Raw genomic sequence first — 14,561 nt, 5'->3', positions numbered from 1 at the left:
CAGTGGTACAGTAAAGGAAATCCTTGGGCTATGAAGGAGAAGAGGGTGGAGGGCTCTAAACTTGCAGGATAAGAAGTGTGTGTGTGGGGGGGGGGGGGGGGGGGGGAGAGACACTGACATTCCTGCTGCCTAGGAATTTGGAAGAAAACTCTACCTCCTAAAGCCAAATGTTGAGTTACCTTTGCAAAGCGAACACATTTCTCAGGCGTACCTATTTCCCAACACTCAGTCCCCTCCCCTCACAGCCTGGAACATAGGGGCTTGATTGCAAGAGTAGGCCATTCGCCCCGTCAAGCCTGTTCCACCGTTCAATAAGATCGTGTCTGATCTGATTGTGGGCTCAACTCCATTTTCTGGTGCCCCCCACTCCCCCCTCAAATAAACTTGCCCATCAAAGGATCTCAGAAACAACACTGGACGGTTGGTGATGGTGACAGTAGCTGGGCAAACACATAAAGGATGGGTGGAAGTTCCTGGAGAATCGGATTTGAATTCAGCTATTGTTTTGGCTGCTCCTTGGTGAGAAGTTATTTTCCGAGACTCATTGCTGCCGCCTGCCTTTCCCGAAGGAAAGTTCAAGACAAACAGCTTCCTGCTCGCAAGTTTCTGCACTTGGAAATTAATAAGGGGGGAGTTGGAGGTTTGGGAAAATATTCGCTCGAGGAGTTTTTTTCTAAAAAGGGGGAGAAAAAAAAACCCACTTTTGAGACGTACATTTGTTCTACTTTAAAGAAAACAGCTGACTGGACGAAATAGGTTCTGCCCGGCTTTCGCACAGAAGGCAAATGTGCGAAGTGTTTTCAATGCCTTTGGGAAAACTGGAGAGCCGGCACTTCAAGGTCTTATGAACAAAACCCAACCGAGTAGGTGATGGGAATGAGTACCGGGGCTGCGATGCCTTGAAGAGGATGAGCGAGCAAGTTAAGGTGCTTCGCCCCAAACCACTACACCTCATTAAAACGAATGAAGTAACCATCGAGTGGCTGGCCTGTGTTCCTCCAACACCTGTACCGAGGCTGTCTTCCCTTGAAGTGACAGGAGTGAGCTACGCTGAGGGAATAGGTGAAAGTTATAATGAAAAGTTCATGCGGTGTGTGTGACACACGGGCAGAAAGAAAAGCCTCCGGCAGGAAAGCTCACACACACACTGTCTTGTAGCTCAGCTTCCTGGAGGCGACAGTGTAGCTCCTCTAAACCTCAGCCGCCCCGTAACCAGACATAGCAAACATTCCTCAGCAACCCAGTCAAAAGACGGGGCTCGCAGCACCGAATCCCAAAACAGGTAAGGCATCTGTTAACAAGCCACAAAATCCCCCCCCCCCAAAAAAAAACACATGGATCTCCTGCACATTCTACCAGAACACAGTCTCACTCAGCTGAGGGCTGTATGGACTGTTCTATATTACACTGACGCCAATGCAAAAATGCAACCCCACAAGCGTTGCAGGTCCGCAGACGGTCCAAAGCAAAGTCTGGAGAGAAAACAAACACCACCAAAAGGTGCCTGGCTTTCCGGGTAAGCGCAGAGACGGGTTCGGATTTTGCTCCGACTGGCTGAGGCGAGATTGTACAACGGTAATATAACATTTTTATATATATTTGTTTGCCCCCCCCCCCCAATGGGATAATAGCAACTGGAGTTAACTTCACTGGGGTTCCACGTTATTAGACAGCATCGCGCCATGTTAAGGAGAGAGTGAGGGGAGAGGGAAAGGGGGGGGGGGGGGAGGGGAGGTGAGGGGAGAGGGGAAAAGGGGGGGGGGGGTACTCCGCGCCCAGTTAGTTGGCGCCCAGTTAGTAGAAGCTCTACCTTCGCACAGCCCGACTTGGTAGCCGGTGATGGAGTCGCCATTGAAGGGAGGTCTGATCACACACCGGAGGCCGCGGTCGCAAGTGCCGTACAGCCCGTACACGCCGCCGCAGCTCTCGTTCTTCTGCCGGGCGCAGGTGGAGCAGCAGCCGCAGAAGTCCATCACGATGCTGCCGGGGCAGTGCCGGGGCTCCTCGCACTTGGATTCCTCGCACGGTAAACACACCAGAGCGCGGCCGCTGAGGGGCAGCAGGAGGTGCAGCAGGGCAGCCAGCAGCTTGGCAGCCAGGTACATCCCACAAGGAAACATTTTCACAGCGGCTGTCTTCAACTTCCAAACAAACCGAACGACAACAACAACAAAAAACAACCCCCAGCAAAAAGACAAAGCGAGAGAAAAAAAACTTCCCCCCCGCCCCCCCCCCCCCCCCCTCAAAATCTCAATCAGGTCGATAAAAGTTTTCAACAACGAGAAAAGAAGCTCTTCTGAAAACGGATCACTTCACCGATGCCACTCCGACACAAGACATGCACACACAAAAAAAAAAGATAAAAAGAAAGATTTCTTTTTGTTTCGCCTCCTTCACTCGTCCCCTCACAACAATAAAAAAAAATCCAAAAGTTAAAGTTTCTTTCTGGGCGAAAGACTTCAAGAAAGTTGAGCCAGCTTCTTATTTTCCTTCTTCCACACTCCCACCCCTCTCTCTCCTCTCGCTCTCTTCAAACTGAATCGGAATTGTCCGCTTACAACTTTCCACAATTTTTGTTCCGCAAGAGAAAGGGGAGGGGAAAGGGGAGGAGAGGAGGCAGGGAATTGTTCGGATTGTTGCTTTCTTTCTTAAAGTGTGGAGGGAGGGAGGAGGAATAGGGGAGGGAGGGAAGTGGGGGGGGGGGGGGGTTTCCTCGAAGCTGTAGAGAGAGAGGCAGCGGGTTAGGCGGGCGATCTCAGCAAGCGCCTTGTGGCGACTGTCATATAGGAAGGTAGGTGGGTGGAGAGGGGGTTAATGGCACACGGCTCAGGCTGGAGCAAGTGAGCAGGAGCAGCAGCGCTCCTCCGATCCGCACTCACACATGGGTACAGTGACACCAACCAGCCGCAGTCCCTCCCCTTCCCTCCCCCCTTCGCACACACGGGCGCGTCAATCAGACCCAGCCACTATTGTGACGTCCGCGCCGCTACGCCCCTCTCCCCGCCCATTGGACGGGCGCTCGCAGAATATCCAAATCACGCCCCGCCCATTGGACGGGCGCTCGCAGAATATCCAAATCACGCCCCGCCCCCTCCCTTCCCGCAACAATTTGGCCGCGAGCGCATGCGCGCATTCCAGAAATTGTTACAAGGGCTGGACGGAGGGGTAGTAGGGGGACCCGCTGGAAATGATCTTGCCCCTTTTACCATTTGCCCCCTTTCTCTTTTGCCCACCCTTTTTTTCTTGCGGCTGCGTGGCGAGCCTAATATCTATGTAAATGTGCGTGTGTGCATACATGGATAATAATGTATGAAATTGTGGAAGGTAGGTGGTAGTAAATGCCACATTTTAAAAACCCAATCATTTCACAGGTAAACCGACGAGGGACGCAAATTCTGCAGATTCCTATTGAGTACGCGTGTTGCAAAGAATAAACCTCACCGCCCCCCCCCCCCGCGATAAAAAGGAAGGAGGCCGACATTCAGATAATTGCGTTTCCATATCTGAGTGTCCCGTTCACTTTTAAACATTTTAAGCTATTTCCATAGCCTGTCAGAGGCAGTTCCTTTGACACTTACAATCAGGTTTCGAATTGACTGAAAACATTCAATGGGGGGGGGGGGGGTTACACAACACTTGAGCTGAAATCACAGGAAATAACTGACCTGGGTGAAACAGACCCCCCAAAAACCAATCAAACGTAAGTTTTTGTTCCCCCCCAAACTCTGGACAAAAGTTTTAAATGTTTGAATCTCCAGAACCCACCCACCCTCCTGCGTCCAAATAAATTAAAAATACCCCACATAATAGCCGCAGCGATGCCGTGAGGAAATTAGGCAAAGAGGAATGTTCTCGACAGCATTCCATCAGTGTTACTCAAATAGTTTTCCCACGTGAGGTTGCAGTTAACCCAGCTTCCAGTTCGTACGGGACAGGAAAAGAGAGAAAGGGAGAGAGAGAAAAAAATACCCCAACAACGTTCCCTTGCGTTGAAGAGAAGCTAACAGTGTAACTTGCGGACAGAAAGAAAGGGCACACTATTTGTCAGCGTTCTGTTTGGAAACATGGAAGGAGAATTAGGCAGGCACTGCGGTGAGGTTGTTGTTCAGCTGTCAGTGCAGAGAGAGGCTGTCAGTGCAGACGCCAGTGTGTGCGTGTTCCAAATGCCCAGCGCTTTGCCAGCCTCCAGAGCAAATGAAAAGGGTTCCAAACATTTGCCAGATCATTTTGGCTGGAACAGAGTAGAGCTCAATGGGCCTGGACAGGGAACCGGGTAACGCATAGAAAAGTCTACTTGAGTAAACATTAGATCATGTCCGTGACCCGGAGTTAACCTATGCAGACCTACCAAGTCACATTCATCAGAGGTGATATTCATTCATTTGAACGATAATTTAAAAAAAAATACTTTGATATTTATTCTTTAAAATAAACAGAGTGCCATATGTTTGAACTGACTCGCCATCTGGTCCACTCTCTGTGATTATAAATCTAATTCCCACATTTCCTTGTCCACAAACCCTGGACAACTGAAAACTGCAAACGACACTACAGATGAGCAGGAAGTCAATACTGCAGCCCAATCGTGACCTGAGCTTGAACAGTCACCGGGATGAGACCAGAAAGAAAGACTTGCATTCATATAGCGCCTATCTGGACACCCGGGCGCCTCAAAGTGCTCCACAGCTAATGAAGTACTTTTGAAGTATAGTAAGTCACTGTTGACATGTAGGTAATGAGGATATTCAATGCCGCATACAAAACATTTGGCCTGTACTTGAATATTGCCAAAACAAAACTCATATCAACCACCAACTCACATCGCCCCTATCTACATTCCTTTTCACTTTCTGTCCTGACATCTTTGTCAATCTCCACCTATGGCTGGCCGCCTATCCAGCCCCACCGCTCCAAGCCCCCCTCCCCACCTCACATAAATCTGACCCTATTTCCAGTTCTGTGCAGCTTTGACAAAGAGTCATCCAGACTGGAAACTTTAGCTCCCTTCTCTCTCCACAGATGCTCAGACCTGCTGAGATTGTCCAGTATTTTCTGTTTTTGTTTCAGATTCCAGCATCCACCTTCATTTGCTGTTATATCAACCCACGCCTGGTCGGTCAAATATTTCACCTAAGTATGTTGAAGGAGAGACTCTGGAATATGTTGATCTTCTCCCACACCTTGGCAGCCACCTCTCTCAAAAGGCCACCATTGATGAGATGCTCAGCCTTCTGCAAACTATAGCAGCAAGTGTTCAGCTGCAAAAACCTCTCCCGCAAGTCAACCAAGGCCGTAGTCTGCAGAGCAGTTGTCTTCACCATACTCCTGTACTTGCAGTGAGACCTGGACCGTGTATCGCTGACACATAAAAGCACAAAAGAAATTCCACCCGCACTGCCTCCACCGTATCCTCCAGATTCAATGGACCAGCCATCAGACAAGCATTAGTATCCTTCGCCAAGACAGCTCCACAAACATTCACGCACAATTCCTGCAAAATCCACTTTGATAAACTGGGCACTGTGTCTGAATGGCTGAAAACTCTCTTGCTTTTTACCAACGCTCAAAAGGACAATGTTCCAAGCGAGGGCAAAGAAGATGCTTTTGTGGACACTCTGAAGCTCTTCTTGAATGTGGCAGCATTCACATTAATGTCTGGGAGGAGTAGGAGCGTGTCAGAATACTGCACCCCTGTTTGGTCAAGATCATCACCCACGCACACACACACACATGGTTGACACCCAGCTGAATGCTACCATGTATCTATCATTACTGGAACACTACGCTCAACACCATGTCCTTGGCTCCCTGTCCTGGAAAACATCATCACTCCTCCACATATCCACCGCTGACTTGCAACAACCCACAAAATGATCGGAAAGGTTAACAGTGCCCCCAACCTGCCACTTCATGCTGATCTATTCAGCCCATCCAAGGCACGGCTCCCATATAGAACCTTAGTTAGGCCACACTTGGAGTATAATGTTCAATTCTGGTCTCCACACTACCAGAAGGATGTGGAGGCTTTAGAGAAGGTGCAGAGGAGATTTACCAGGATGTTGCCTGGTATGGAGGGCATTAGCTATGAGGAGAGGTTGAATAAACTCGGTTTGTTCTCACTGGAACGACGGAGGTTGAGGGGCGACCTGATAGAGGTCTACAAAATTATGAGGGGCATAGACAGAGTGGATAGTCAAAGGCTTTTTCCCAGGGTAGAGGGGTCAATTACTAGGGGGCGTAGGTTTAAGGTGCGAGGGACAAGGTTTAGAGGAGATGTACAAGGCATGTTTTTTACACAGAGGGTAGTGGGTGCCTGGAACTTGCTGCCGGAGGAGGTGGTGGAAGCAGGGACGATAGTGACGTTTAAGGGGCATCTTGACAAATACATGAAAATGATGGGAATAGAGGGATACGGACCCTGGAAGTGCAGAAGATTTTAGTTTAGCCAGGCAGCATGGTCGGCACAGGCTTGGAGGGCCTGTTCCTGTGCTGTACTTTTCTTTGTTCTTTGTTCTAAGAAGGCCGATCTGGAAAAACCCTCCCACACAGGACTTCAACGCTAATTCCATCTGGACAAATGAATGGGAATCACTGGACATGGCAAACAAGTAGCTGGTCTCAAACCCAACTCAACAGCTGTCTCAACCTTCCAAGGAAAGAGTGGTCCACCCTTAACAGGATCAGCCATGGCCCCTGTTTGGCCAACCTCCACAGATGGAGCATTAGTGCCAGCCCTATGTGCCTGTGGGAGAGAACAAACTATGCACCACAGCATAAAAGAATGTCCAATCCACAGACTCAGCAGGGCCTTTCCACACTCCACTCTCAACACAGCAGGACCGGAGGAAACCGCTTGGCTTAGGGACTTTGCATTCACTCAATAAATAAATACTGGGAGGAGCTTGCTACCAATCATTCAAAATAGTGATAACTTGTCCCTTTAGCTGTATCATACTTTGGGTCACAATGATGAAGCAGAGCATCATCAGAGAGGGAAAGAAAAGGAAGCATATCCTGCACTCCAGATCCCACATCTCGTGGATGTCCTGTCGCATGTGCCCAAAAATCTATTGGTCAAGAATTAGCCTGTGCTCAGTCACATGAAGACCCATGAAAGAAACTCACGTCCCTGGGTAGATCTCAGCCTCGTATCAATAATAATAATAATCTTTATTGTCACAAGTAGGCTGACATTGACATTGCAATGAAGTTATTGTGAAAAGCCCCTAGTCGCCACATTCCGGCGTCTGTTCGGGTACACTGAGGGAGAATTCTGAATGTCCAATTCACCTAACAGCATGTCTTTCGGGACTAGTGGGAGGAAACCGGAGCACCCGGAGGAAACCCATGCAGACACAGGGAGAACATGCACACTCTGCACAGACAGTGACCCAAGCCGGGAATCGAACCTGGGATCATGGAACTGTGAAGCAACTGTGCTAACCACTGTGCTACCGTGCCGCCCACTAAGGGACAGTCAATACATATATAATACATAGGAAAAGAGGGCATCAATTGTGTGGAGAGATTGGAAAAGGCTAGGAACAGAGATGGTTAAGTGGAGATCTAATAGAAGTATTCATAATTATGAGAGATTTCATAAAGCAAGGAGAAAATGTTTCCTCTGGTAAGTGAGTTTTTCTTTAGACTCACACTGTTTGGAGAATAATAGGGGCGGGGGGGGAGTGGTGGAAGGATTCCATGAGTTGGTTATCAGTCATTTGAACGCTCCTTCAATGGGTAACAAGTCCTGGATTCAAACCCAGACCTTCTGGTCCTCGGTTGCCACAGAAGGCTGTGGAGGCCAAATCACTGAGTGTCTTTAAGACAGAGATAGATGGATTCTTGATTAACAAGGGGATCAGGGGTTATGGGGAGAAGGCAGGAGAATGTGGATGAGAAAATATCAGTCATGATTGAATGGCGGAGCGGACTTGACGGGCCAAATGTCCTAATTCTGCCCCTATGTCTTATGGTCTTATGGTAGAGCCATTGCCACTGCACCACAAAACCTCATGGTGAGTTGGTAGCTAGAAGCTATAGATTTAAAATACTTTGCAAAAGAACAAGATCGTAATGAAGAGTTTTTGTCACAGATCAGGGCACACTACTTACAAAGGTAATGGAATCAGATCCTATATAAACTCTCAAAAGATAACTGGGCAAGTATGATGAGATAATTTACAGGTTTGTGGGGGAAAACCTTGGATGTGGGATTAATTTCAACAGTTCTTTCAAAGAGCCAGCATAGATTCAATGGGTTGAATGGCTCCCTTTTATGCTTTAGGATATCATGGGTGTAATTTTTACCTGCCTACTCACTTCGAGCGGGGATGTGGTTCCAGTGGCACACAGGAAATCAAAATATAAGTCCTTGAGTTTACATGCATCATCACTGGAACACTGCAGGCAGGCAAGGACAGAACAGTCAGTGCAAGAGTAAGGTGAAGAATTACAATGATAGGTGACCCGAAGTGTGGAGTCCTGTTTGGTGGTCTGAGCAGAAGTTTCCTACAAAGCCGTCACTGAATCCGTGTTTGGTGTCCCCAGTGTGGAGGAGACTATATTGTGAGCAGCGAATACAGTGCACCAAACTGAAAGAGTGCACACATATATTGCTGCTCACACTTGGAAGGAGCATTTGGGCGTTGGATGGTGATGGGAGAGGAGGTAGTAGGGCAGGTGTTGCCAGTGGCGGGCCTACATTTTTGGGGCCCTGAAGCTTGAACTGTTATGGGGGCCCCTTCGCAACCAGCAATGAGATCTGGGTAACCATTGTTATCTTCTTCAATGGGGTTGTTCCACAACAGATCACCACAATTCTTTAAAAAATGTAACCACTACATCTCTGATTTTGATTAAAATTGCTGTACTGGATTATCTCGCATGTCAAAAGTCACTGGTGTGAATAAAAATTTCCTATGCCTTATAGTTTTCGAGTTATGGGGGGATGAAAATTAGGGAAATGTTATATACATGCATGATGCATCATAGAATGATGAAATAAAACATAGAAAAGACCACAGTCAATATAATCATTTATTTTAGACACCTATGAGAATACATACTACATGAAGCACATTTTACAAAATACTCTTTTTTCTGTTTTTTCTAGCAACATATTCATGTACAGTTTTGTCATATGAGAGCTTCCTTGCAATGTCATTTTCTAGAGACAATATGCATAAAGAATTTAAGCGCTCTTCAGTCATGGTAGACCGAAATTTGTTCTTTATAAAGGATAGCTTTGAAAAATTCCTTTCTGCTTCACAGCTCGTGATAGGCATTGTCAAGTACAGCTTATTGGGGAACACTTCAATTAGGTGTTGCTCACAAATAAGATGAAGAACTTCTGCGCATTGCATTTTAGATGGCGTGTTGTCTTCTGTGTGCTGGGATTTCCTCAGGTGCAAATATTCTTTGAACTGATAACACTCGTCTACTAATTTATGGTCAGTATCATCTTTGTAATACGATATTATAAGTTTAATACTGTCCTCATCAATTTCAGAATTAGTCACCAATTCTGAGAGGAACTTGAACCTTTTCGCAATCTGCTCATATGGTCAATCCTCTTGCGTAACTGGATTATCAAGCAGTCATAGAGCTGATATAGAACTTCTATCCTAAATTTGCCAGCTCCTCTCAAAGAAGCAATACCACTTGTTCCATCTGAAAATGTCCTTGTAACAATGCGTTTGGAAGCATCAGAATAAATCTTCACACAAACCTTTTGCTTCTGATTCATAGTGTGCAATCCTATCGGCTGAATTTTCTCTGAGTTCTTTAACAAACGAAACTGAAGATGATAGCGAAAGATAACCTTCAAATACATCAAAACCAGGGTTTTGGAGTTTCTTACTTGTTTTGTTGAAACTCTCCAGCACTTCTTCCCAAACGACTGTTAAAATAGCATATTCCAGCATTACTAACTTGTGGTATAAATTCTTTGCATCTCGTTTACATTCAGGCTTCTCATCTGAGTGGTCAAAATATGTTTGAGAGTTTGTAAAATACTCATGTATCCATTTTTAATTGTCCGGACTGCTTCATAGTGTGCAGACCATGTTGTACGACTATTGTCGCATGCTTTGAAAGGAAACATTTTTAGGTCTACTTTCTGAGAAAGGTTTTTTTTTAAAAACCCTTCTCAGAAAGTAAAGCACCATTTTTTAAGATTTATAATAAATAAGCTAAATAGGCTAAACTAGGCTATGTTCAAGCTAGCCTACGCTAGGCTAGACTAAGTTAGGGAAGACTAGGCCACCAAAATTCAGAGGCTAAGGTAATGTAACACAATTTTACCATTATTTGAACACTTTTCATAATAAACACCTGGGGCGGGATTCTCCTCTACCCGGCGGGGCGGGGGGTCCAGGCGGGATGGAGTGGTGTGAACTACTCCGGCGTCGGGCCTCCCCAAAGGGGCGGATTCCTCCGCACCTTTAGGGGCCAAGCCCGCACCTTTAGGGGCTAGGCCCGCCCCGGAGTGGTTGGCGCCCCGACAGCTGGCGTGGAAGGCTTTTGGTGCCACGCCAGGCGGGGCCGAAGGGACTCTGCCGGCCGGCGGGAGTCCGCGCATGCGCGCGAGCGTCAGCGGCTGCTGACGTCATCCCCGCGCATGCGTGGGGGGGGGTCTCCTACGCGTCAGCCATGGCGAAGGCTGCCGGCCGCGCGTAGGAAAAGAGTGCCCCCACGGCACAGGCCCGCCCGCAGATCGGTGGGCCTCGATCGTGGGCCAGGCAGGACACCGTGGGGGCACCCCCCGGGGCCAGATTGCCCCGCGCCCACCCCAAAGGACCCCAGAGCCCGCCCGTGCCGCCAGGTCCCGCCGGTAAGGGATCTGGTTCAATTCACGCCGGCATAAAAGCAGCGGGACTTCGGCCCATCGCGGGCCGGAGAATCGCCGGGGGGGGGGGGGGGCCCGCCGACCGGCGCGGCGTGATTCCCACCCCCGCCGAATCTCCGGTGCTGGAGCATTCGGCGGGGGCGGGATTCACGCCACTCCCCCCCCCCCCGGCGATTCTCCGACCCGGCTTCATTAGTTTCATAGTGAATCCGCCCTGGGTGTTGCATCTCCTGCTTTTGCGTGGAAAGGTGCCACAGGAAGGGGCGAGCGATTGTGAATGATTGAGGAGTAGACCAGGGAGTCCTGTAGAGCAGTCATTTTCAAAGTCGGGGTCGTGACCCGCGGGTGGGTTGCGGGCGGGCGTCGGGAAGGTCGCGGAGTCATCCATCGTGGCATTTCCGACCACGGTAATTAATGCCCAATGGCCACAGCAGGCGGCTTTTAAAAATACCAGCTGTGAGCGGCTTTAAATATGATGGCCGCAACCAGTTTTAAAAATGCAGGCGTGCTGCACATACATGCCCGCTCATCAGTGCGCATGCCCAGAGCCCGGCGAGAAGCACCGCCCCCTCCTGTCGCCAGCGCCATGACTCAGTAGAAGATTTTTCTTTTTAATTTAATGCAGTCTTCCTGCCTGAAGCGACGGCAGAGAGCAGATCACACGCCTCGAACATTGGCATCATGTGCTCTGGGCGCGATTGCGATTCCTCTATTTTGTCATCAGCAAACAAGCAACAGGACTGAAACATTTAAAATGGACCGTTTTGTAATAAGAAAGAGAGGACTGAGGTGATCTTTGTGAGGGATTTCCAGGATGGAAGGCATAGTGATCATAAAGATACACAAAGCTCTTTTGAAGAACTAAACTAATGTTATTAACGCTACTAAATTTGAGTTTGACAATTATTCTGAATAGCAAACATACATGTAAGAATTAAACTTCACTCATTAACACTATCTCTATCCACTAACTATAACTAGTATATCTTAACTAACTCTGCAGTGCACTATGAATCTTATCGTTGTCAGCTCCAGATCTAGCCTTCACCCCGAGCCCAAGAGCCAGTGCTATTTATAGTACTGTCTCTTAGCTCCCTCTAGTGGCTAGGCTTAACATAATATTAACTCTTCACATGCTGTACATTTGTATAATCTCGGACTCAGCCCAAATATCTCCAATACTGTAAAGAAGTATCCCTACTCCAATCCGGACGAACGTCTGCTCTGCGTCCAGAGATGCAATAACTCCGGTACCGAATCGGTTGCAGTGGTAAGCACCACATTAAGCAACGGCACACATTCCCCGACAGCCTCCGCCTTTTCACGAACCCAGTCTAATCTTCCCCTATCAAGTTCAGGAGGGCCGACTCCAGTATTAAAGCCAACACCATGATCAGCAATTTGGCGTCTATGTTCAACAGGGAGATCGGGCGGTATGACCCACATTCTGTGGGGCCTTTGTCCTTCTTCAAAAGCAGCGGAATGAATGCCTGCCTCAATACCTGGGAGAGCGCCCCGCTCCAAAGGGTCCTTAAACATGCCCAGCAACAATGGACCAAACTGATCCACAAAATTTTTATAAAACTCCACTGGGAACCCATCCAGCCCCAGCGCCTTCCCCTACTGCATCTGCTTCCAATCTCCCTGGATCTCTTCTAAACAAAGCGGGGCTTCCAACTCCTCCCACAGCCCATCACCCATGCTGGGAAACTCCAAACTCTGCCATCCCCTTTCCATCTTTAGGTGGTTCCAACTGATATTACTTCTCATAAAATGCCTCAAACACCCCATTAACCTCCTCTGGACTGGAGACCAACTTACCCTCTCGGTCCTTAACTTGAATGATCTCTCTATCTGTCTCCCGCCGCAATAATTGATAAGCCAAAAGCTGACTCACCCTCTCCCCATATTCGTATACTGCTCGTCTTTTGCTCATCTCAACTGTCGCACCGCTTTGTCCGTTGACATCAGGTCAAACTGCATTTGCAATTCCCTCCTACATATCAACAACTCGGGGGTCGATCCCTCGCATACCTACGATCCACGCTTAAAATCTTATCCACCAATTTCTGTCGCTCCTCCCGAGCATGTGCATGTGCTTTAATGCTATAATCTCTCCCCTGTTCACCAAGTTTTACTCTTGTTTTTAAATTTAGAGTACCCAATTATTTGTTTCCAATTGAGAGGCAATTTAGCGTGGCCAATCCACCTACCCTGCACATCTTTGGGTTGTGGGGGTGAAACCCATGCAGATATGGGTAGAATGTGCAAACTCCACACAGACAGTGACCCCGGGCTGAGATCGAACCCAGGTTCTCAGCAACATGAGGCAACAGTGCTAACCACTGTACCTCCGTGCCACCCAACACCGCCAGTTCCTTTGTCATTTAGTTTTCCCTGTCTTCCACCCTCCACCCTCCCTACTTTCACTTCATAGCAACATAGAAAATAGGCGCAGGAGGAGGCCATTCGGCCCCTTGAGCCTGCTCTGCCATTCATTATGATCATGGCATCCAACCCAGTAACCTGTTCCCGCCCTCCCCCCATAGCCTTTGATCCCCATCGCTCCAAGTGCTATTTCTAACTCCTTCTTAAAAACATACAGGGTGGGATTCTCCGTCCCGCAGCATTCGTTTTTGGGCGGGGCGCACCACCACCGCAGCGGGATCCTCCGTCCCGGTAGTCGGCCAATGGGGTTTCCCATTGTGGGCACCCCTGCACCAGAGGGAAATCCGCGGGCGAGAGAGTTCTGCCAGCGAAATGGAGGATCCCGCCGACGGAGAATCCGGCCCACAATATTTTCATCTCAACTACGTCCTGTGGTAATAAACTCCACAGCCGACCACTGTCTGGAAGAAAAGAATTCTCCCCATCTCAGTCCTAAATGGTTTATCTCATATCCTCAGACTGTGGCCCCTGGTTCTGGACACCCTCACCATTGGGAATATCCTTCCTGCATCTACCCTGTCTAGCCCTGATAGAATTTTATGAGTTTCTATCAGACTCCCGGCGGGGGGGTCGGAGAATCCTGCCCCAGTTTCTTCCTACTCTTTATCATAGAATCAACAGTGCAGAGGGAAGCCATTCGGCCCATTGAGTCTGCACCAGCCCTTGGAAAGAACATGCATTTCTTTGGACTGTGGGAGGAAAGCGCAGCATCCGGAGGAAACCCATGCAGACACGGGGTGAAAGTGCAAACTCCACACAGTCACCCGAGGCTGGAATTCAACCTGGCTCCTTGGAGCTGTGAGGCAGCAGTGTTAACCACTGTGCCACCATGCCGCCGCCCCTTTGTTTCCTGTCTGCCAACCAGTTTTCTATCCATCTCTGTACACTACCCCCAATCGCATGCACTTGAATTTTACATGACAACTTCTTATGGGACTTTGTCGAAAGCCTTCTGAAAGTCCAAATAAACCACATTAACTTGCTCCCCCTCATCAATTCTATTAGTTATATCCTCAAAGAATTTCAGTAAATATTTCAAGCATGATTTCCCTTTCATAAATCCATGAGGACTCCGTCCAATTCTGCCACTGTTTTCCAAGTGCTCTGCTATTAAATCTTTTATAATTAACTCTATAATTTTCCCCACTACCGACCTCAGGCTGACTGGTCTATAATTTCCTGTTTTCTCTCCACCTCACTTTTTAAATAGTGGGGTTACATTAGATACCCTCCAGAGTCTATAGAATCTTGGAAGATGACCACC

The 14,561-nt window shown here is 48.3% G+C and overlaps 1 protein-coding gene across 2 annotated transcripts in view; it reads right to left on the bottom strand.

The window, feature by feature from the left end:
- The window catches only part of crim1 (cysteine rich transmembrane BMP regulator 1 (chordin-like)), a 294,476-nt gene extending 291,802 nt beyond the window's left edge, over positions 1 to 2,674 (bottom strand). The window contains exon 1 of one of the 2 annotated variants that reach the window (XM_072512397.1): positions 1,811 to 2,674. In XM_072512397.1, coding sequence (XP_072368498.1) covers positions 1,811 to 2,120 — 310 coding nt within the window. In that variant the 5' untranslated portion in view covers positions 2,121 to 2,674. The remainder of the gene's footprint in view (positions 1 to 1,810) is intronic. The other variant, XM_072512408.1, reaches the window with a different exon arrangement.
- Positions 2,675 to 14,561: the final 11,887 nt, after the last annotated feature.

This window comes from Scyliorhinus torazame, chromosome 1, assembly GCF_047496885.1.
Source record: "Scyliorhinus torazame isolate Kashiwa2021f chromosome 1, sScyTor2.1, whole genome shotgun sequence".
NCBI lineage: Eukaryota > Metazoa > Chordata > Chondrichthyes > Carcharhiniformes > Scyliorhinidae > Scyliorhinus > Scyliorhinus torazame.
Note: the sequence above shows the minus strand (reverse complement) of the source record. Positions and strands in the feature narration are given on the sequence as shown.